Below are 24928 nucleotides of genomic sequence, written 5' to 3'. Positions count from 1 at the left end.
GATCGACAGCTCAAATTCATCGGAATAATCGTTTAAAGAGCTTATTTCATTTGAAATCACTTAAATCGGTAGAATTTCAGCCTCTCGAGAGTATATCTCAGCTTCCTGTAGTGCTCCATGTGCATTTTTTGGGGGGGAAAAAAACAAACATCCTCTTTTACTTCGGAAAATAACTACAGTGATACCTTGGCTTACGAACTTAATTGATTCTCAGACGGTGTGTAAGGCGAAAAGTGTGTATCCCAAAAAATAATTTCCCATAGCAAACCATTAAAATGAGAATAATCCGTTCCCAGGTCCCCATAAAACATAATTTTCTACCTTTTTATTTTCTAAGCATTAAAACTACACAAAATATACCTTATTTTATGTATAACAAATGTGCTATGGTATTATAATTAAATAAATAAACTGTACTGTATAATAAGGTCGTTTTATTTACCTTTGTGATGGTCCTTGATGGCTTAATAGAATGGAGTGGCCGGTTTCCTCAGCATTATACACTTGATGAGGAACGTAACCTTCTTCTTTTACCAACTTGAGGAATGATCCCTTGTAGGTGCTTTCTCGGTGATAATTTTATCTAGTTCCTCATCAATTGTGTTCTGTGTAGCTGGGTTGATAGCTTTTTGCATCAAGTGTACAGAGGGCTTGTGCGGCTTGTTTGTGGAGCCTGATTGGTGGGATATTTTAACCTTGCAGTCTACACTCTGCCTTTAAACTATCCAAGTTTAAACTCTCTCACTGTCGTCTGCCTGTCTCTTTAATGTTTACACCACCCCCCCTCACTTCTGCGTTCTTCACCAATCACGTGGCTTTAACCGACGACTGGGGGGCGGGGAATAGAGGACCAAAACAAGCCGGCTGCCATTTTCTTGTTAGAACGGGCTCGTTCGTGAACGACACATCACTCATTGTGGCAGCTCCGTGTGTATCCCAAAAAAATAGTTCGTATGCCAAGGTAAAATGTTCATCAATTTACCGTTCGTAAACCGAAAAGTTCGTGAAACCGCGGTATCACTGTATCAACATTTTCAGAGATGTTACAGTTCAAATCACGAACTAAATCTTTGCAAAGTCCTGTTTTTGATGATAGGGATGGAAATGTGAACTTGTTTGATTCATCGACTGTTGTGAAAGTACTCATACAATTATTTGATGACTAAAATAATCATCAATTACAGGAAATAACAGTATGCAGGATGCGATTATAAAAAAAAAGGACAATCGCAACAGAAGCGAGGGTCGAGGCTAAAGGAGCCAAAACGGGAACGAAAGGCTAACTAGCATGATGGAATTGCGAATATTCAAAAGCTTAGCTGCGCTAATCTGGACCAAAACAAAAAAAAAAAAAAAAAGGCGTGTCTGTGATGCCATCCCCTCGGTCCGAAACGGCTCAAATTCCAAAAACCGTCTCTGTGGATGAGACGTAGCCAAACTCAAACTGTTATGGGGGTGTTGAAGAATGTGGACTCTGAGAAGAGCTGCATTTCAGGATAAGGCACTGTGATAAAGCCGAGGTACATTAAATCCCTGACATTCCTTCTGTTCCGTGACATGGCACAACTATTTGCTCGCGCTTAGCCTCCTCTTGTTTACATTTTTTTTTCTCCATTTTTTTTTTTTTTATTTTATTTTTTTGGTCCTTTGCGAGAGAATTGATTGAGACAGAAAAATGCAAAAAAAGAAGGAAGGAAACGGGGTCAGGCGAGTTGTCCAGAAGGCTGATTTCATGATTACATGGACAAAGGCAAAACGTTACGTTCTGAGTGCATAATAGGCTAGCGGCAAGGATGTGGGAGGGCAGTTTGGTTTGTACAACCAGGTCGTATGGACGGTTTCGTTTCTATTTACAAGAATAGCAACAGCACGCGTAACCGTGTTTCCTGGAGGAATAAATCTGAATAAAGAGATTATCAGCAAATTAGCGAAAAGGGGTGAATCGGGTCAAAAATCGCAAATAAGCAGGCGTTTCCACAAATACGCATGGTTTATGCTCCCATCGCCAAAATAATGCTAACTATTAACACGCCCTTATAATTGTTGTTTTTGTCTTGACAAAAAAAAAAGGAAGGAAATTGAAGATGAGCATACCAACAAGTAGGGTCAGTTAATATTTTTTAAGATCCAATTAATAAACAAAGAAAGCTATTAACTGAACGCCTTCATAAAAGTCGTTATAATAATTTAAGTATAATGTGCTCATGCGTGAATTAGCATACGCGGGCGGTCCAACTGAATTGGGTTAACAGATTGAATTTTAGGATGAACACTCTACAACTGAAGTTAATATGGCTTCAATCAATTTTTGGGGTCCAATTACAGTTAATAATAATAAGACATTTCTAAGCGCCTTTCAAAACTCTCAAGGTCACTTTACAGTCACAGATTTTTTTTTTTTTTCTGTGGGTGAGCAGCGGCAGCCACACGCGCCTGGGTTCCCTCAACACGGAAGTAACTCAAATAGATAGAAAGCTCGGCAGCTAGCCAATAGCCAGCGAGCCAGATAGCTAAATGGCCAATAGCCAGCTAGACAATATAGTTAGCTAAAGATCTTTTTAGCTAGCTTTTGTAGCGCTAGCTAGCTAGAGATCTATGTATTTATTTAACTATTTATTTAATCGCAGTAGTGAAATTGCCTTTTTTTTTTTTGCTGTGTCAAATTCAGAAAATATTTTTGCCACTTGCCATTTTAACAATCCACGATGACATGTCGGACACCAAAACCAAATGTTTGACAGAAAAAAAAAATTGAAACAGTTGTGTCTTCCATTCTAACTTGTGTGTTTCTTAATAAGGTTGTTTTTATTGATATGCTAGAGTTCATTTAGCTGGCTATCTATTAGTTAACTGGCCAGCTAGCTAGCTATCTGGCTGGCTATCCATTAGCTATCTATTAGCTAGCTAGCTTTCTATGTATTTGCAGGGTTGAGTGAATGCTGGCACGCGTGGCTGCCGCTGCTCACTCAAAACTTATCCTGTTACTGAGAAGTGACCTTGAGAGTTTTGAAAGGCGCTTATAAATGAACTGCATTATTATTATTGTTATTGTTTTCTATCCTTTCACCCACCCCACCCCATCCCCTTTCAATTGCTGCTGTGGACTGCAAATTTCCCCATTGTGGGACGAATAAAGATTTTCTGCTTCTGATTATTTTCGTATAGAGTACATTCAATTCACCTCTAGAAATGTTTGTGTTCATCCTGAAATTTCACCCGAAAGATGATTCATAATTTATAATAGAGTACGGCATTTTTGCTGGCTCAATAAACATTAAGAAACGGTAAAAGATAACGTATTGTAGTTTAACGGGACATAATGACAGCACCGTGATTTTTTTGGGTTGTACTAATTAGAAGCAACTCTATACACAGCAAGCCGCATTTGAGCTCATTACATGTAGACATCAATAGTCGAAAGTCGATTTTTTTTTTTTTTGTTAGACCCTGCGATTCACGTGGTCCTCTTTCTCTGGAAAAATTCCGCAAAGACTCAAGGGAGGACGCAGCATTTAAAAAACAGACGCGGGAAAACCGCATCAGGGGGTAAAGACAGACAAACGGGCAAAAGACGTAAACATGGCGATTGACGGATGCGTCGACGAAACGTCACCCGTCAAACGGAGGCGTAGGTGTTGCCCGTGGCGCTGCAGTGGCGGATAATGGGGGTGTTGGCCGAGGGGGTCAGGATGTGCTCGCTGTGGTCCCGCGGCGGTTGCGGCAATGAGTGTAGGATGTTGGGCTGGACCACGCCCACCACCGGGTGGGCGCCGTCCTCCAGTGCGTCCACCTGGATCACTTGGATTACTTCGTGCTCTGATTTCTCCCGTTTAGCTAAAGGTTCCCCGGATTCTTCGGGTTCCTCGTCTAAATCGCTGTCCATGCCGCTGGTTTCATCTGGGGTGGGGGGGGAGATCATATTGTTATCAAACCATATTGTTTTCAAATCCAACAAGCAACAATACAGAGTGCAAAAATGCTGCGAAATTATGTATGTATTGTATTTTGTGCAACCGCCCCCATTTCAAGCTCAGATAACTCCATACCCATAAAACTTAGGAATTAACTCTTTTTTTTATGAAAGAAGAGAGTAAGGTTTTCTTACGCTAAATTGAATGTTGATCTAGTCCTAAAACTCAATATTCTGTGTGTCCTGGAATTCGACTGACAATGACAAAAACCCTGGCACTGGTGTGGACACTTTTTTTGCACATAGCCTGGCAGCAAATGAGTGAAAAAGTAGTGTCGGATGCAGAAACAACATACCTTTATCGATGTTCGTAAGCGACAGGCTGTTCAGGCTGTCAAACTGAAAATGGAAGATAAAATCAGTTTTATCCTTCTGGGGGGAAAAAAAATCATTTGGGATTGAATTACACTATTTATGACCAATATAACTTTTTGTGTTCAACGAACACCTGAAACAAACTGCATCAGTCGATGCCCACATAGCAGGGAAACAAGCGCAGACAGTGAGCATTATGCAATAAATAAATAAATACATAAATAGAAATGATATTGAATGTTACCAAGCACTTAGTAGACCCGAACCGACTTTTTAAATGAAAACAACCTCCACATGACTCCATTAGATGTCTGTATTTGTTGTAAATGTTATACTGTATTTGTATAATTGAATTATATTTGTATTACAGTAAAGTCTCGTTATATCGATATTCTCGGGAGTCCGAAAAAATATCGATATAACCGGGACTATCGATATATCCGATCCTGCGTGCATGTAATTTTCTCCTTGCGTTCATGGAAATAGTATCGTAATAAGCAGTACTATCGATATAACCAGACTTTACTGTATTTAATAATGCAATGCCTCCATAGCTTAACATTAAACCACAACTCATGTTATGTTATTGGTAATCTCATATTGGTTATCAGATTTTTATCTCAGTTTGGACCCCCCCCCCCCCCAAAAAAAAAAACAAAAAAAAACAAAACAAAACAGATTATGTGATTTATTTTTTAATCTGTCAGCTTCTTGGATGCACAATAAATACAGTAAAGTCTCATTATATCGATATCGGTTATATCGATAGTACTGCTTATTACGATACTATTTCTATGAACGCAAGGAGAAAATTACATGCGCGCAGGGTCGGATATATCGATAGTCCCGGTTATATTGATATTTTTTCGGACTCCCGAGAATATCGATATAACGAGACTTTACTGTAGATTTAAAAAAATTCCTCTGTATCTCAACAATAGAGAATATAAATCCAAGCAGTCGTGACATACCTCGCCCATGACACCGATAGGCGTCTCTCCCGTAGCTTGAGCTACCCGATGCTCTACCAAGTAGAACATGTACTCGTCATAAAGCAGGCGGATCAGGTGAAAAGAACCGAAGCTTGCAGCACTTCGCAGGGTCAAGTCCCTGATGACCATCGAACTGACACGGAGGGAACAAGAAAAAATATGAATAAGTAATTTCTCGGGCTATTTGGGCTCCTTTGTTTGGCTACCTGTAGAAGGACCACTTGAGTAAAAACTGCCGGGCCGCCTTGGGAAAGCTTGGCCGCTGCTCGTAGGGCTTCAGCACTTGAGTGACCACGTTGTCCAACCAGGCCGCCCATTGCTCCAGAGAACTTTGCTGCTGTAAGGTAGCCTTGAAGTCCTGCTCCAAGTGCTGAACCATGCTCTCCTCGCACTGGCACACCCACGACGCTTGCTCCTGTTTAACAAGACAAAGTGGGGTGGGGGTCGTTTTATGAATGAAAGATTGACTCTGGGTGACAGTTTCGTTGTTATTATAGTTAATGACGTGAAATAACTTGAGATAAAATATTTTTTATAAAAAAAGTGGTTTTGTTTATGAAATAAAATAACAAAAAATGGTTGACGTACGCAATCAGGGTTCATTTAAAATCTATTTATTTCGATATTGCTGTCGGTACAAAGAAACAGTTTATGAATTTAATTTGACTTTATGATAGAGATTAGACAGAATAAGAATTTATTATAGTTAAAAGTTTCATGCTGTTATATGCTTAGTCAACATGTGTGACTCAAATACACAATTGAAGCACAGACAACCTGGGGTCAATCTGAGGTCAACAGACACAGTTTGTTAAACTGTCATCTTCATCTAGCCTTGACATCTGGCCTTGGACAGAATTTAGGACTTGAGAAACTCCTTTATCACCGAAGCAATTTATGACCTGAAACTCCTTCACAGGAAGAGCTCATGAGCCAGCTTACAAATTTGTCAGCTGATGGAAAAGACAAAATACCTATGTTTTATTGCTTAGAGCTGCTGGGGCTGAGAATGTTCCAGGGGTGTGGTATTCTATTCAAGAAAACTATGTTTTACTAATGTATCATTTAAATTTGCATACTCTCAATAAATAGCTTGGCAGAGGGCTGCAGAATTCAGGCGTCTATCATGAATGGCTGCATCTGCGTCTACTAAATAAGCCTCGAAACTGCACAAAATTATTAAAAAAAAAAAATCTAGTATTCAGCAAATATTCCATATCTGAAAAAAAATACCAGAACTAATGAAAACTTAAAGCAAATCAAATCTAACAGAATTTTAAAAAATCTGACGAACATTTATTTCCCATAAAAAAAAAACATTAAAATGAGAATAATCCGTTCCCGGGTCTCCATAAAACATAATTTTCTACTAAATAAGCCTTAAAACCAATCAAATTTTCCAGAATAAAAGAAAAAAAGTCAAAAAAAAAAAAAGATTACGATTAGCAACACTGACCTGTACGTTGGCAAAGTCGACGCGGTTGAGGTCGCTCAGCATCTGGTTGATCTGCGACGTGTTCTGCAACACGGCACGTGCCGCTTGAGCCAGATGGTTCAGAGATGTGTATCTGCGTAGTGTTTGCGCAAAGGCACTAACTGCGGCAACCTGATTGGCGAGAGGAACAAAATAATAAAGTAAACTCATCTGTCATGGGCATTAACGCTATCGACGGTCTGAAAAAGGAAAAAAAAAAATATATCAACACCTTGGTCTGCATCATCCTCTGCGGAATCGCATTCATGGCATTATTGAGCCAACTTTCCAGGCTTTTGGCAAAATTGCGAATGGCTTGAGTCAAGGCACCTGTCAAGTCAGGTGGAAACCAAAGAATCATGACGACATTGCTCGCGTATGAGATCACGTCAGGGTTGTGTGACTTGCGGCTCACTGGGAATAGGTCTGAGGACATCCGGGATGAGGATCTCCACGAGGGCCTGGTACATCAGATGATCGCAGGTGCTCATCCACTTGAGCACAGATTCGTGTCTGCACAGCGCCAGCAGTTGAGACTGCGGTAGTCTGGCTTCGATCTCACTTATGCTGCTGCGCATCAGACATAGACGTAAAATTGTCAGGAACACCCGAGACAATTAGACAGTCCAAATGTCCTCACCTGTTTTCTGTTATAGTGGCGCCCTCGACAGAATCGGGCGGGGTATAACGCCAGAATGTTTGCCAAAGTTTCTCAATGAGGCTAAACTGAAGGTTGATGACCACGTCCAGGATGGCCTGAGAACAACATAGGCAGGAGCAGTGAGCAATAGGAAGCACTTAGCCCTATTTTTCTAGTTGTCTTCCGTCTATGACTTTGGTACATGACTGTCATCGTCCCTTCGTCCTTATTCATATAAAAAATTGTACTAGTCCTTTTAATGGGCTTCTTCTGTCCCATTCCAGCTAGATGGATCGATTGTGAAATGGGATGTAAGAGGTTCTTATAGTTATCTGACTGTACACTAGGTGGCAGTGTTGTCTTAAAAATATTATTGAGATGAAATAGCCTGTTTCATTCCCACTTGTCTCTTTCCCCCCCCACAGCCATTTAGGTTAAAATTTTTGTTGTGATATTTATTCTCAGTTTTTGGGGGATGATTCTCCTGTAACGACTAAAGAAGCCACAAAATGGAACCAAAGTTCTAGCAAATAGGAAAATAGTAATTTTTGTGTCAAGGAAGTATTGTTAATACACCTTGACTGAGAGACTTTAAAATGTTGGATCGGGTTTGTTGGTTGAAGTTACGTAGTCATGCCTTAACTTTATGTCCATGTACAGCGGCTACATTTTGAAAATACCATAATATTCTGACAACCCACAGTAGCTAGCTAAATTTCTATCTGAGTTATTCCAGGTTGAGTGAACGCTGGCGCATGTGGCTGCCGCTGCTCACCCACAAAAAAACTGACCCAGTGACTGTAAAGTGATGTTGAGAGTTTTGAAAGGCGCTTAGAAATGAAATGGATTATTTTTATAAAAATTCAATACAGCGTTAGAAATTTTAGACTCTCTTCTTTCATCAGAGTTAATTCCTAAATGATATGGGTCTGGAGTTATATGATCTTGAAATGAGGGCGGCTGTCCAAAATACGATGCAATACATACATATTGGTTTATATAGCGCTTTAACAACATCTAAAGCTGGAACAAAGTGCTAAAATGGACAAAAAGGAAATGCTGTCCCCTTGTAGAAAAGCAATCAATAAACATGGCCAGCACTTTATAGACACCCAAGCATGAAAAAAAAACCCGAATAAATTCGCGAATGGCGCTCTACGTCTTATTTTCAATTCCCAAATACATTTGTGAATGGCAGTGAATGAGTTAAAACTCAAAACTTGTACCTCACAGTGCTCCCTGTAAAGTGATTGTAGAGCCTTGACGTCATCCGTGCTGATGTTCTCCGGATTGCACTGCCCCAGGTCCAGTTCCACAAAGTCGGGGAGTGCCCGTGATGCATCTGTTGCCATAGCGACGGGTCAATGGTTACAAATGGTTTCGGGAGGGGTTATTTGGTAGATGCGCTATATGGCGACTGACCTAAGAATTGCTGGTGGTGTTGACTTTGCGCGATGACGGTCTGCTCTGCTGCCCCCGGGTGGTTGTGGCCCCCACTTGAGTAGTTTTCTGTGGGGCTGGTGTCAAACTTCTGCACCGGTTTGAACCTGCGATTGTGGGGACTTGTTGGTTTATTAGAAATTTAGCCCACAGAGATCATGCGTGGCCCTCCTTTACCTTTGTTTCTGTTGAACGGGCTGTTGTCTGAGGGCCATGTACTGCATATCTTCTTGAAGTCTGTTGAGCGGCGAGTCAGGCTTGACACGTATACCATAGTAGTGATATTTGGAGTTCCCCCTGTGAGATCATTCGAAAGAATGTCACACCAAAACAAGTATCTGGAATCAAAAGCACCAATAGGTCAGTCGAGAGTCAACCTGGTCCCGAGGCGCCTGGTACGAAGTCCCATGAAAATGGAGCGGATGAGTTTGCCGAAGGACGCTGCGTTGACAGGGTCCAGCTTCTGCTCTTGGCAATGGCGCAGGTAGTGATTGTAAAGGGTGGATCGCGGTAGACTCACACCCTCTGCTGTTTCGTAGTTGTCCAGCAGCCACTGCAGCTACGGTGAAAGACACATGAATCATCTCAAGTCTGCTAATTGCAACTTTCCGGGTTCCTCATACAATTGAAAGCGACCGGGAAGTTATTCTTAGGCCGCCATATTAACTTCTTCGCTGACATTCCCGAATGTATTCAGGAATTGAAAAGTGGTACATGCAGTGCCATTACCGGTTTTGTTCAAATACTCCCTTTTCTTTGCCCAAAACAAATTAAACCTGGGGGAAAAAAGCTGATTTTTACAGATTTTCAACACAAAAAAAATTGCACGTCATTCATAACCCTTATTTTTGTAAGCATTAACTAATTCACTGCCATTCTTGAATTTATTCGGGAATTGAAAAGTGTGATGTGTAGCGCCATTCCTAAATTTATTTGGGGTTTTGGCTTTTCTTCCGGGGGTTGCCAATAAAGCGCTGGTCAGACCTCTGGCAATGTTTTTCTCTTCCACGAGGGGGCAGCATTTGCCTTTTGTTCATTGTTAGCACTTTGATACGGCTTCAGCTATTGTTAAAGCGCTATATAAATCAATATGTATGTTACTTCCGGGTTGAGTGAACGCTGGCGCGTTTGGCTGCCGCTGCTCACCCGCAGAAAAAATATCTTGTGACTGTAAAATGTCCTTGAAATTTTTGAAAGGCGCTTATAAATGAAATATATTATTATTATTATCGTATCGTATTTTGTACACCGCCCTCATTTCAAGCTCAGATAACTCCAGACCCATATAACTTAAGAATTAACTTTTATCTTTCTGTTAAACAAAGAGAGTCTAAGGTTTCTTATGCTGCATTGAATGTTTATGTAGTTCTAAAACTAAATATTCTGTGTGTCCTGCTATTTGAGTGAAAATGACAAAAACCCTGGCACTGGAGTGGACACATTTTTTGCACATCGTCTGGCAGTGAATGAGTTAAGCAGGGTTTGAATTTATTGATTATGGTATTTTCAATATGTAATCAGTAAGGCACGCCTCTGTAACTTCAACAACCCAATCCAACATTTTAAAGTCTCCAAATTAAAAGGTTTCAAAAATACTTCCATGACACAAAAATAACTAATTTCCGATTTGCTAGCACTTTAGTGCCATCTTGTGGCATCTTTAGTCATTACAGGAGAATCCCCCCCCGTAAAAACTGAGTATATCAGAACAAAGAATTTATTTAACCTAAACGATAGTGCGGGGGAGGAAATAGCTAAGCGGCGAACTCAAATCAAGAAAGTGGCGTTGAGAGCGGCAGGAAAGATTCGCTTGCGCGTGCGTGGAAGAGAGAGAGATAAATAGAAAGAGAGCGAGTTCAGCACAGGTTAAGGTTGAAGCAGAAGGCCACAGCGTTGCAACTTACATGGCTGTTGAGTAGCGAGCTTCTCTGACTGGATAAACCCTCAGATTTTTGGAGCGTCTCAATCGCCATTTCAATCTGACACAAAAAAAAAAAAACACCAAGCACAGGACAACAAAATGTAAGAGAAGAAAAAACAAAAATAAAGAAATAAAAGACAGGATGATAAAATAAATAAATAGTTATTGGTTGAAATAAAGAAAGTCTACGGGAGAAAAAAAAACACCATAGCAAGCGCTGGTACACCCAAGCAGAGTCGAACTAAAAAAGGAGCAGCGCAATAAATAAGAATATGAGGTGTGGTAAAAAAATAAAAGTGGCAGTAGTTGAAAAAGCAAAATGTCAAAATAATATACTGCGTGATTTTGTTTTATACTTTAAAGGACAACCGACACCATTTTTTTGTTTCCTAACTGACATCAGAAAAACGTTTTATAACATCTAAAATACCCAAAACACGCAGGTTGATATTTTTAGTCAAATGCAAAACACCGATAAAAATGACTTAAAGTGTCCAAAATCTGCAAAAAAATTGAGCTGCGAATTGGGCATTGTCAGAAAGTCCCGCCCCCAGTTCGTGACGTCACGCCAAGACGTCTTGCATTGCTGGAGAATCCAAACAATGGCTTCAGATTCGGAGAATATGCTTTCTTGTTACACATCCAGTTATGAATATCAAATAGTTCTGAAGAGGAAAGCATACATGTTTGCAATCGATTAAATAATTTATTCCATGCCATTTTGAGGCAACATTGGGGCAACAATGGATCACCAGAAAAGAGGCACAAAATGGCGATCTCCAGTGGCCACCTCCGCTTCCACCGGCTGATAAATTCCTTATATGGAGCTTGGACTCCCTCTTCTGGTGGCTTTTGGGTGCAACACGGTTCTCAGACCAAACATTTACAGCAAAATACATTGACGTGATGGAAGGACGCTACAATGCGTCTTTTTTACGGTCAGGGGGCGGTCCTTTAGTGACATCACGTACGGACTCGTCACCAACTCAAAAACAAGACTTCCTAAATATTCAGAGCGAGTCTTAAAACGTAAAATATAGCTATATGCGGTGGAATCTTATTAAAATACGCTTAGTAGAAGTCATTTGAAACCATTTTACAAATTATGGACACAACTTGTCCGGAGACATCGGTTGTCCTTTAAAGTACAGCTAACAGAAACACTTTTTTTTAAGACAGAATTTTTCATTGGAGGATTTCCCTTCTTAAATTCCTAATATCCAATCGATGCTTCCAACTTTTAAATCCAGCGGCCAGAAATGAATGAACTTTTTCCAATCTGAGATGCACCTGTTGACAAATTAGCTTTGGAAAGCCGGAAGTTACACTGAAAGGGATCCAATTGCGCATGCTAAGAATAGAACGTTTGCAGACAACCTACCCATCCAGATTCCATTGCGACAGATCCGACTATCACAAATTTCAGATGGAAAAAAAAACAACATATGTACAAATTGGATAACAAATTCCTATTTTTCTAACAAGCTTTTAACCTATTTAGGGTTACCACTTGTATAATCATCATGGTCGTACAGTGATATCTCGTCTGACGAACGCTTTAGCTAACAAACTTTTCGCCTTACGAACGTTAAATTCGCGAGAATATAATCTTGGCATACGAACTAGTTTTCGGGAAACACGCTGAGCGCCACAATGAGTGAACAAGCCGTTTCTCCTAACAAGGAACTAAAAATGGCAGCCGGCTTTTTTGTCCTCAATTCCCCGCCCCCAGTCTTTGGTTAAAGTCGCATGTGATTGGTCAAGATCAGTGGTAGAGGAGGGAGGAGACACACACAGCAGTGAGCGGGGGTGAGGGGTTACAGAAACACACACGAAAGGGAGACGACAGAGCTTGAAACAAAAAAAAAAAAAAAAAAAAGTGAAAAAAAAGTGAAATAGTGAGAAAATGGATAGAAAATAGTGAAATTTGGACTCGTTTCAACTTTATTGATAGTCCAAAGACAGAGTGTAGACTCCAAGCATAAAATATCCCATCACTCAGGCTCCACAAATAACCCGTAAAAGCCATCTATCTGTACAATTTGAAGAAAACATACAAGCAAGGGAACCAGCTATTAATGAAGTTTCGAGTGTGTCTTCCTGCATCTGTTGCTGTTACAATATCACAACTTCTGAGATGTACAACCCAGAGCTCCTTCAGACACTTTATGCAAAAAGCTATCCATTCCATCAAGCCATCAACGACCATCACAAAGGTAAATAAAACGACTTTGTTATATAGTACAGTTAATTTCTTTAATTACAATACCATAGAACATTTATTATACATTAAATAAGGTGTATTGTGTGTAGATTTAAGGCTTATTTAGTTGAAAATTATGTTTTATGGGGACCTGGGAACGGATTATTCTCCTTTTAATGGTTACCTATGGGAAATTAATTTTTGGAATACTCACTTTTCGCTTGACACACACGTTCTGGGAACCAATTAAGTTCGTAAGCCAAGGTATCACTGTCGTTGTAATATTCAAAATGGTGGTCCCCAACCTTACCCCTCCCACCAACTATCAATTCATGGTAGGATGATTTTTCAAGGACCGCTAACCGCAAATGTGATGAAAAGTAAAGTTGTGAGAGTGACGACGTCAAAGCGTAAGGGTGGACCACTTACAGTCGCTGGGGACGCCCGTGCAGTCTGAGCAGAAGGGTGGGTCCCGGCGTTGTCCATGAGGTAGGCGCCGGAAGCGCCGCCGATCACCTGACCCCCCGGCAGGCCCATGCTCATGCCTCCGTTGCCCCCGCTGCTGTTATTGGCCATCCCGTGGGAAGTGACCACCGTGGACACTTGGGACGAACTCCCTTGCGTGTCAAAGTAGTTCCCGCCGCTGTTCTGGCTGTACAACTGTGGCTCTGAGTATGAGTAGGTTCTTCTGTTTGGGAAGACGTGGTTGTTAAGAGTGATTTTTTTTTTCTTAGGGAAATATAAATATTTGGCAGAATAAAGATTCAGACAATTAAATTAATAAGATGATCAATATATATTGTTTTGGGGCTCTTTAACTCATTCACTGCCAGACAATGTGCAAAAATGTGTCCACTCCAGTGCCAGGGTTTTTATCATTTTCACTCAAATTGCAGGACACACAGTTTTAGGACTATATAACAATTCAATGCAGCGTAAGGAGCACTTAAAGGACAACCGACGCCTCCGGACAAGTTGTGTCCATAATTTGTAAAATCACTTCAAATGACTTCTACTGAGCGTATTTTACAAAGATTTCACCGCATATAGCTTTATTTTACGTTTTGAGACTTGCGCTGAATATTCCGGAAGTCTTGTTTTTGAGTTGGTGACAAGTCCTGACGTCTCGTCACGGAAAGAACGCCCCTGACCGAGAAAGGACACACTGTAGCAGTCCTTTCATCACGTCGATGCATTTTGCGGTACTTTGTTTGGTCTGAAAACTTCGTGTTGATGGCAAAATTAGAAGGAAAACACATAAATAACGCAATGGTGAATCCTTGTGTGTTGTGACAAAATTTTTGAATATATTTTCACGGAGCTTTGTCGCCATCTTCTGCCTTTTTTAGGTGCGGCATTTCCCTCCCCTGATGCCGCAAAATTACATGAAATAAATTCATTAATCGATTGCAAACATGTATGCTTTCCTCTTCAGAACTATTTGAGTCATATTCCTAACTGGATGAGTAACAAGAAAGAATCTTCTCCAAATCTGAAGCCACTGTTTTGATTCTCGAGCAAGGCAAGACGTCTTGGCGTGACACCACGAACAAGGGGGCGGGACCTTCTGAAACTCGCCATTTGCGGGGTCATTTTGAAGTAGTTTTGGGACACTTTAACTCATTTTTTTTTGTGTTTTGCATTTGACTAAAAATATCAGCCTGCGTGTTTTGGGTATTTTAGATGCGATAAAACGTTTTTCTGATGTCAGTTAGGAAACAAAAAAGTGACGTCGGTTGTCCTTTAAATATACAGGAGGTCTACTTCTGGTCATGTTCAGGTGACTTGAATGCACTGGAGCACAAACGCGTTCTCGCAATCACCGCCATATGCTCGTGACATCGATGGCGGCACGGGAAGGGGTCTAAAGGGGGGGTGAGCCGACTAGCTTGTTGGGAACGTACAGTAATCCCGCCCTTTGCGTGCGTGAGCGAGGGCGGAGGCCTGACTCACATGTTGCCGTTGGTGTAGACGCCACTATTTTCTTCCACGTACTGCACCTGTGCTGGGTAAACATGCTGGACCTGTTGAACTGTCTGCGTCTGGAATGCAATCGCCAACAAACACAATCAAGATCGTGACGCTAATGAACGTAGACGACGACGTTTGTACGCGACTGGGCGATGGCGTTTTTTTTTTTTTTTTTTTTTTTTTTTTACCTGTTGTTGTACAGGCAGTTGCTGGGTGGAGCCGGCTGGCTGGACAGGCACGGTGGTCTGAATAGGGACGGTGGAGGTGGTGTCAGAACCTTCTTCAGGGGTCTGCATGGCTCCTAAAAACACACACAGAGACACAAAAAAATGTGTGGTAGAAGAGCTGCAATATGATAGTTGGCACATCTGCCTCACATGAAGAGGTTCTGGGTTAGAATCTCAGCCTTCCTGTGTCCATTGCGCTTCGTCCCGCGTTGCGTAAACAGGCATGTAAATGACACTGAAGACAGGCGTTAACCAAATTATGAATGATTGTTTATCTACATGTGCTCGGGATTGGCTGTCAACCATTTTCGACTTGTCATATTAATAATAATAATAATAATAATAATACCCTGTTTCCAAAACAGGTTTAAGTAGCTTTCTTGGCAGTGGTTTAACAAGTGTGATTCCTTTTTTTGGCATGTTACACTTATGTAATGGGGCCTTTGTCGTAAATTGTTGGTCATTTATGGAAATCTTCCGCCATTTCTTTCTACATATTTTTCTATTAATATGTTCCCAACAGTCTTCTGCCTTAATTTTATACCTTTATCACTTGTCCGCTTTGCATCTAGTCGACAATCAATTTGTAAGTCATATTTTAGCATGAATGTTTAGTATCATATTTTCCGGTGTAAAAGGCACACCCAAAAGCCTTGATTTTTCTTATTGTAATATAATAATAATAATAGAATAATATTGTAATATAAGAAATATAGTAGTAATTATAATAATATAATATAATAATAACAATATTATAATAGCATAATAATATTATAATATAATAATAATAATCCATTTCATTTCTAAGCGCCTTTCAAAACTCTGTCACTTTACAGTCGCAGGATCAGTTTTTTTCTGTGGGTGAGCAGTGGCAGCCACACGCGCCAGCGTTCACTCAACCCGGAAGTAACTCAAATAGATGGAAAGCTCCCTAATATATAGCTAATAGCTAGCTAGATAGCTAGACAGATAGATAGCTAATAGCTAACTAGATAGCCAGCTAGACAGATAGCAAATAGATAGCGAGCTAGGTAGCTAGATAGATAGCAAATAACTAGCTAGGTAGCCAGCTAGATAGCAAATAGCTAGCGAGCTATATAGAATGATGAATTTGTTTGGGAGAAAGATTTAAAAAAACAAAGGTGGGGCTGGTCAAACCACACCACGGCCCCATAACAGGCTCATCGGTCATAGTGGAATCAATGGCGGCACCTGTTCTGTGCCGCGTGGTACGCAATGTACCGAGCAGCTCACGCATCAGCGACACATGGTCTTGTCTCCAGGTCAGCGGCCATAAAGGCGGTTAATATGTAACCGACTCCAAATAGACACGGCTCCTCATTGCTTTTGTCAACTTGCGCGCGGACACGTTTCAAAAGACCCTCGGGGAGGGGGGGCTTGAGGAATCGGCATGATAGTTTTGCGCTAACATGCTATGTTCTGTTCTTAACATGCTAGCATGATGATTTGTGACCCTGAGTTCATCTTCGAATAGTATTTTGTAGTCAGACAATGAAAGTGTATTTGCTTCCAAGGGGGATTTGAGGGTGGGTGGGGGGGGGGTTACTCCTCATTACTGTTTCCATGACCAAACCTCTCTTGGTTAATTAAGATGGGTTTCCTTACAGCTTCCAGTCTCTCTGGGGGACAGCCTGCTTCTTCTTTCCTCTTTATCTTCCGTATATCGCACTGTTTTTTTTTTTTTTTTTTTTTTAGCTTTCACTGGCACCAATAGTTAGGACGACTGACAAATCTAATAATAAAAATAATAATAATAATACATTTCATTTTAAGCACCTTTCAAAGCTCTCAAGGACACTTTACAGTCACAGACAAGCATAGGTACTATAATAAATAAAATACAACCACAAATAGAATACCATAAATAAAATACAGTTATAAATAGAAACAAGAGAAAGAGCTACACAGAAAATGCGATTTTAAATAGGTGGGTTTTGAGATGGGATTTGAAGGTGGGAAGAGAATCGATGTTATGAATGTTGGGAGGAAGTGAGTTCCAGAGTTTGGGGGCAGAGCAGCTGAAAGCCCTGTCCCCCATTGGGCTGAGACGGGCAGGGGGGCATACAGAGGGGGAGGGAGGAAGATGATCTGAGGAAACAAGAGGGAATAGAAATTTGAAGAAGGTCAGATAGGGGGGAGGTTATGGATAGCTTTAAATGTATAAAGAAGATGTTGAGGGAAAAAAAGCAAATTTATTTTGTCATGTAGCCTCCATTACTTTTTTAAGGACATATAGTCATGGCGGAAATATGAGAAGTCATGTTGGAAATGTCTGTGATTCAACACATTGCGGTCAAATCAATCAGATATTATGGTTAATATTTATAGCTGAGAAGTCGGAATTGCAACGACTGGTAACATCTGACTTACGACCACCAGTACTTACGACCATGACCTCCAGACCCTATTTTTAAACATTTTAATTTTACGTCTGACACCGCAACATGCTAGCAGGCCGGCAACGCGTCCGACAATTTTGGCTAGCGAGTCAGGATCTCACTCTCGCAAAGCAATCGACCGTGTGATGGCACCAGAGGGTGAAGTTTGCGAGTCATTTAGCCTCCGAGTCTCTATTCAACATTTTGAATGAATTTCGACTTACGACCATTTTGACTTAACGACCGTTTGGTTGGAACGGACCTCGGTCGTAAGTCGGATGTTACCTGTAATTGGAAATGTATCCAAATATTTCATTGGTTATCAAAAATAACAAGCAAAACAATAAAGTAGAGTCAAAATAATTCTTAAAACACATCCGATCAGACAAATCGTACCAGAATTTTTAGATCACTTAAAGACAAATAAGGACTTTTCCAATCACTTTTCTTAAAAATACAGTAAAGTCTCGTTATATCGATATCGGTTATATCGATAGTACCGCTTATTACGATACTATTTCTATGAACGCAAGGAGAAAATTACATGCGCGCAGGGTCGGATATATATATTTATATATATATATATATATATATATATATATATATATATATATATATATATATATAAATAGTATCGATATAACGAGACTTTACTGTAATTGTATATTAATTTAACAACTGATTAGATTTTACACTGCTTGTTGGAACTCTGATGCTTCACATGAATAATTTTGAAAGGTGCTTATAAATGAATTATTATTATTATTATTATTATTATTATTATTATTATTATTACTATTATTATTATTAACATAAAGGCTTTTTTTTAAACCAATAGGTCAGCTCCGCCCTACCAAATGAAAAAAGAAAATCCCTGCATCACACAACTAAATTCCCATTTTGCCTCACCCCCAACCCCCTTACACACACACACACACACACACACACACACACACACACACACACACACACACACACACACACACACACACACACTAAGCACACCTTCTGCCTCACTATTCAGGCACACTCCCTTGTGGCCCACTTAAACGCTGTGCTCCGCCGAGCAAGTGTAAGCCCGACAAAGACACACAGGAACAAAAGAGACAGAGGAGGGCAACATTTTTGTGCCCTGCACCCGCACGCCCAATTCAATTCCTCTTCTTGCTAACGTGACAATCACGTCGAGCGTGAGGTTACCCCCCCTCCCCCACACACACACTTTGAGAAAATGCTCACCATGTACTTTTTTTAGCAATTTGGTGAGACCGTGGTGTCATGACTTTTTGAAAAAGTAGGTGAACATCTTTAACCGGGAAGGCAGGGGATGTGATGACAGCATTGCAAGGAAAGAGGAGACAATTCACAAGAATGCAGTATTATTTAAAAAAATGCCCACCCCTATTTTATAACAAAAGGCACCCCCCTTTCTCATAATTGCACCTTTTGTCATCATATTGCAGACTACAGGGAGAAAAGAAGGGATCTTGGTCAGTTTTACAAGAATGCAGAGCTACCGTTTCCCTTTGATATTGTTAATACTTTCCTCTGATATTACTTTCTGTTTACATAAAACAGATATAAACGATTTTTTCAGATTTTTTTTCCCTTCAATGTGGCATGAAAGGACAACCGACACCATTTTTTTGTTTCCTAACTGACATCAGAAAAACATTTTATAGCATCTAAAATACTCAAAACACGCAGGCTGATATTTTTAGTCAAATGCAAAACACCAATAAAAATGACTTAAAGTGTCCCAAAACTAGTTCAAAATGACCTCGGAGATGCAGAGTTTCAGAAGGTCCCGCCCCCTTGTTCGTGATGTCACGCCAGGACGTCTTGCCTTGCTCTAGAATCAAAACAATGGCTTCAGATTCGGAGAGGATGCTTTCTTGTTACTGATCCAGTTATGAATATGATTCAAATAGTTCCGAAGAGGAAAGCCTAAATATTTGCAATCGATTAAAGAAGTCCTTCCGTATCAATTCGAGCTGTCAGGACTCCAATGTAGCGTCCTAGAAAATGCACAAAATGGCGCCCAAGCTCCGTTGGAAATGGGCTGATTTTTCTGCTGGGAATTTGTGTCAACTAGTATTGAATAGTAGTCTTGGTGCAACACACAACGATTCACCATCGTGTTATTTATGTTTTTTTCCTTCTAATTTTGCCATCAACACGGATTGACACGAAGTTTTCAGACCAAAGTACCCAAAATGCATTGTGTGTCGGTCAGGGGCGTTCCAGACGTGACGTCACGGTAGGCATCGTCGCCAACTCGAAACTAAGACTTCCTGAATATTCAGCGTGAGTCTTAAAACGTAAAATATAGCTATATGCCGTGGAATCTTTGTAAAATACGCTCAGTAGAAGTCATTTGAAGTGATTTTACAAATTATGGACGCAACTTGTCCGGAAGCGTCGGTTCTCCTTTAAAACTTGTTTCAATGCAAGATTCCAGTGGCCCAATGACCACCACGTTAACTGATTGCTGGCCTGACTGAATATTATGAAGAAACAAGCCCTTTTCCTGAAAAGTGATGATAACTGAGGGCGATACATAAATGAGATGAAATCACAACACATTTTTGCTTTAAAAAAAGTTCAGTCCAGTTAAAAAAAATCACATGAACCGTGTAATAGAGGGTGGAGGGTTTTTTTTTCCCAGCGGCTGCCTTGATCCCCCGTCTACAACGACTACACGCTTCACTATTTCATCAACAGGTAAGCCTACAAGCCAACACCCAAAAAGGCATCATGTTCGACCTCCGGTGGAACAAAAACAATCGAAACTTTCCATTTTGACAGAAACGTCATTTGGCAAACAACAACCAAAACATCCTGACTCATGCGGTCCTAAGATCAGATATGGCTTTATTCCAGAACAGAGGTTCCACTTTCACTGTCAACCTATCTTGCGTGTCTGCTTGGGTCAAGGCAGAAAGTTAAACACAATACAAGCGGCATTCTGCTGAGCCATGAAAATGGATGGCTGCATAATTGAATTAATCATCCCTCCCTCTTTTCGTGATTAGAAATGCAACAGGATCCGGGCGGCAGGTGGCACGACCGCTATTCCTGCCCCGCCAGATGACAGGTAAGAGGTAACATGAGACAACTAGAAGTCCCCCAAATTGTGTGTGTTGTTGAACAGGGAGAAGAGAGCAAAGGGGGTTGCAAAACCTATTTTAGGCTATAAATGCCACAGATCAATTCATAGGTTTGTATTATTTACAACAGTGCTACTTTAAAGGACAACTGACGTCACTTTTTTGTTTCCTAACTGACATCAGAAAAACGTTTTATAGCATCTAAAATACCCAAAACACACAGTATATTTTTATTCTAATGCAAAACACCAATAAAAATGACTTCAAGTGTCCAAAATCTGCAAAAAAATTGAGCTACGGTTATGAATATGATTCAAATAGTTCTGAAGAGGAAAGCATACATGTTTGCAATCGATTAAAGAATTTATTCCGTGCCATTTTGAGGCAACATCGGGGGGAAATGGATCACCAAAAAAGAGGCAGAAAATGGCGACCAAGCTCCCTGTGAGGAATTAATCAGCCTGTTTCCACAGGCTGATAAATTCCTTATATGGAGCTCGGTCACCCTATTCTGGCTCTTTTTGGTGCAACATGACGTTTTCAGACCAAACAAGCACAGCAAAATGCATTGACGTGATGGAAGGACTGCTACAATGTGTCCTTTTTCAGTGACATCACGTCAGGAATCGTCACCAACTCAAAAACAAGACTTCCGGAATATTCAGCGCGAGTCTTAAAACGTAAAATATAGCTATATGCGGTGGAATCATAGTAAAATACGCTCAGTAGAAGTCATTTGAAGCCATTTTACAAATTATGGACACAACTTGTCTGGGGACATCGGTTGTCCTTTAATCAAATTGCTTTGGCCTTGCATAATTTTGCAGTTCTTTTTCAGATGCATTTAAGTACATCAAGATTGTACCACCTGTCACAACCTAAACCCACAACACACTGGCGACTCCCTTACTCTCACCTGCTCCACACCTCCCCCTGAAAGGAAGTAGGCGGCAGGTGGTAAAAGAGATGCCAAATGACAGTAGAAAAAAAGTGTGATGTTAAGAAAACCAGAGTAAGTCATATGAATGTAATGATTATTTTGTATATGCGGTAATATAATAGAATACCTCCAACTTGACCAGTCTTCTGTTAAGACTCCACATTGACATTATCAGGTATTTTGATGACAATATCATGATAAAGCTATCTATATGGCTGGCCACCTAAGTCGCTCGCTATCTATTTACAATCTATTTGCTATATATTAGCTATCTCGCTGGCTAGCTAGCTATCTGGCTGGCAATCCATGAGCTATCTCGCTGGCTATCTATTAGCTTAATAGCTATCTGGCTGACTATTTGCTGAATAGCTAGATATCTATCTAGCTATCTAGCCATCTATTAGCTATCTATCAGCTAGCTAGCTCACTTTCTATCTATTTCAGTTACTTCCGGGTTGAGTGAACGCTGCCGCGTGTGGCTGCCGCTGCTCACCCAAAGACAAACTCTACCCTGTGACTGTAAAGTGACCTTGAGAGTTATGAAAGGCGCTTATAAATTACATTTATTATCATTATTATTAAAGGACCTGATTAAAAAATATCCATACATATTTTGTCAACATATATTTTTAGCTCCCATCAGAAAAATAACAAGATCAGCATTTGATGCTGGTGTATTGACAATCTATATATGTGGCGATACTGATTATATCGTCTTCAAACTGTAATGAATTGATTCCAAATATATTACATGTCAGAGCTATGTCAATGTTATAAGGTATTTATACATATAAGAATAAGAAAAGACTGATTGACATTTCCCCACGAAATTACAGCCAAATCTGCCCATTAGAAATCGATCCTATGTCAATACGATACATGGCGATATCGATATTTTGTCATCCCCTCAATCAAACAGGATTCTTCCAAATTGAGTGTTAATCGTTCACTTTAAAAACCACATGACCACGAAACGCTTTTTTGTAACCTTCCTCCACCCAAAATAAAAACTTAGCCATGCGTTATCAGCGACTTTATCAGCTTCGGAAACCACAAAGAGGGACAGGCAGGTGGAGGAGCTAGCGACGCTATCTCGGTTTCCCACCCCCCTTTTAGACAAAAGGGAAAGTAAGAGCTAAGCTATTATTAGAACACGGAGAACCCCCGTTTAAAAATACAGCACATCGCTCCGACATGATTATCGTAGTTTAATAGGACATTTTGCTCACACATCTTTCCGATACAGTCATTGTGAGTGGGGTTGGGGGAGTGGCGGTTGGGGGGGAGGCGAGACACCTGCTCCAGCTGACCAGCTAGCATCAAGGAGATGGAAGGGGGGGGGGGGGGGTCGCTAACCCGGAGCTAGCACCTGACTCGCGAGTTTGATTTGAACATTTCGATCCTTAAAAAACATGGCCTCAAAATACAAACGCATCGGTCGGCGGTAGGCAAACGGTCTCCACGCCGGGGAAATAAACAACCGAGGCGGCGTTAGCACGCAAGGCTAACACGTTACAAAGAAGCAGGCTCGCTAGCAAAAAAAAAAAAAAACTGCTACCAGCGAGCGACACAGCCAGTGGAGCGAGCCTCCAGTGGACAAAAAAAAAAGAAAAGGGAGGAAAAAAAACAACTCCCGTGCACCGCGTTCACGTCTTAAAGAAATAAGAAGAAGCATTTGAATTAGAAGGAAACTAACAAGATGGGAGTAAAATCAAAGGTTGTTTGCAAACCTGCTTGTGGAGCGGCGGGTGAGTATGAGGATGGCGGAGGAGGTGGTAATGATGAAGCGAGAGCTTGTTGTTGGTGGGTTACAGTCGCCACGACTACGGTGGCTATGGCGCTGCCTCACCGGGCAACAGTTGCTAGAAAACTCCCCGCCAACTGGGAGGAGATTAGCTCTCCCTTACTTAGCGGAAATAATAATAATATAATAACACAACAATAACGATCATAATGAAAATACACGCCTCTTTTGTTCATTTGACACCATATACATTACGTGGGTATTGCTTTAATGTGTCGCTCAACTTGAAATTGTATGGAAGCATCAAACTGGTTTAGTAGCACTCCAAAAAAAGTCAGAAATAGCAACAATTATCATTGGAACACAAAAAAAGCATGTTTTTTTTTAAATGAAGCATAGGTTTGAAAGAAGCAATTGAACAATGACTTAGCGTGGTAGCTGGACAAACTAAAAAACTACAACAAAATATTAAAGTGAAGGGGGAAAAGTATATTGTTATCATTGTAATTATAGTTTTATCGTTCCGGTGTATATTTTTCTTTTAACTGTAAAGTGTCCTTGTGTGCTTTGAAAGCCGTTTATCGTCATCCTCATTATTATTATTATATTTTATAGGCTTTTATTCTCATTTTCACTGTTCTTTATTTTATGCTGTTATTAACTACAACAATAATAATAATAAAACATTTAATTTATATGCGCCTTTCAAAACTCTCAAGGTCACTTTACAGTCACAGGATAAGCTTTTTATATCTGTGGGTGAGCAGCGGCAGCCACATGCGCCAGCATTCACTCAACCCGGTAGTAACTAAAATAGATAGCAAGCTAGAAAGCTAGCGAATAGATGGCTAATAGCTAGCAAATAGATGGCGAATAGCGAGTGAATAGATAGCTAATACCTAGCGCATAGATAGCGAATAGATAATGGATGGAAAATGTGGCCATGCGGCAAAATAAGCTGCCGGGATGGATCACCGCCATCCAAACGCAGCCTCGAACACACCAACACAAATTACACATCAAGACTAACCAGCGTTATTAACTCATTCACTGCCAGACAATGTGCCAAAATGTGTCCATTCCAGTGCCAGGGTTTTTGCCATTTTCACTCAAATTCCGGGACCTACGGAATATTTTGTATGTGTATCACAAGGTACTAATGTTTAACTAATTCACTACCATCAACGGTATTTGTTGATTTAATTATCAGCTGGCAAGCTAGCTATCTATTTGATATCTATTTGCTGTCTATTAGCTAGCTAGCTGTCTGTCTAGCTATACTATATAAGCAACAAAAACAACCTATTTTGGGGTGTTAATGGCTGGAACATGATATTGGCATTTCCATCCATTTCAATTCAAGAGACATATTTTAAGTTAAGTGTGTGGTCACCTGTTAAATCAAACTAATATGTAATATTTGTCATTTCTTTCTTTTATTATTATTTTTTTGTGGCTTGCTGTGACATTTTTCCAAATTATGTGCCTAGATTCAACGAAGCAGCAGAAAAATGCCACTAATAACAGTAATTACCAGGATGTGTATTGTATGATATGGTCACTAAACAAACCCAAGATTGTT

The 24928-nt window shown here is 40.4% G+C and overlaps 1 protein-coding gene across 2 annotated transcripts; it reads right to left on the bottom strand.

Annotated features, from left to right (window-relative positions):
* Positions 1-529: 529 nt before the first annotated feature.
* Positions 530-23431, bottom strand: rfx3 (regulatory factor X, 3 (influences HLA class II expression)). Of its 2 annotated transcripts, XM_089020916.1 has the most exons (17): positions 23333-23431; positions 15115-15227; positions 14909-14997; positions 13385-13643; positions 10736-10810; positions 9209-9390; positions 9009-9128; positions 8814-8938; positions 8618-8733; positions 7392-7507; positions 7167-7321; positions 6984-7081; positions 6734-6883; positions 5484-5692; positions 5257-5410; positions 4267-4309; positions 532-3897 (listed from the first exon to the last, which is right to left on the bottom strand). In XM_089020916.1, the coding sequence occupies exons 2-17, from the start codon at positions 15220-15222 to the stop codon at positions 3617-3619; spliced, it is 2280 nt and encodes a 759-aa protein (XP_088877042.1). In that variant the 5' UTR covers positions 15223-15227; positions 23333-23431; the 3' UTR covers positions 532-3616. The 2 variants fall into 2 exon arrangements, with proteins under 2 accessions (XP_088877043.1, XP_088877042.1); XM_089020917.1 differs by lacking the exon at positions 10736-10810 and having other exon boundaries at positions 530-3897.
* Between the last annotated feature and the right edge of the window lie 1497 nt (positions 23432-24928).

Source organism: Hippocampus bargibanti, linkage group LG18 (genome assembly GCF_051943395.1).
Source record: "Hippocampus bargibanti isolate YZ-2025 linkage group LG18, ASM5194339v1, whole genome shotgun sequence".
Lineage (NCBI taxonomy): Eukaryota > Metazoa > Chordata > Actinopteri > Syngnathiformes > Syngnathidae > Hippocampus > Hippocampus bargibanti.
The sequence above is the reverse complement of the archived record's forward strand: the minus strand, read 5'-3'. Positions and strand labels throughout refer to the sequence as shown.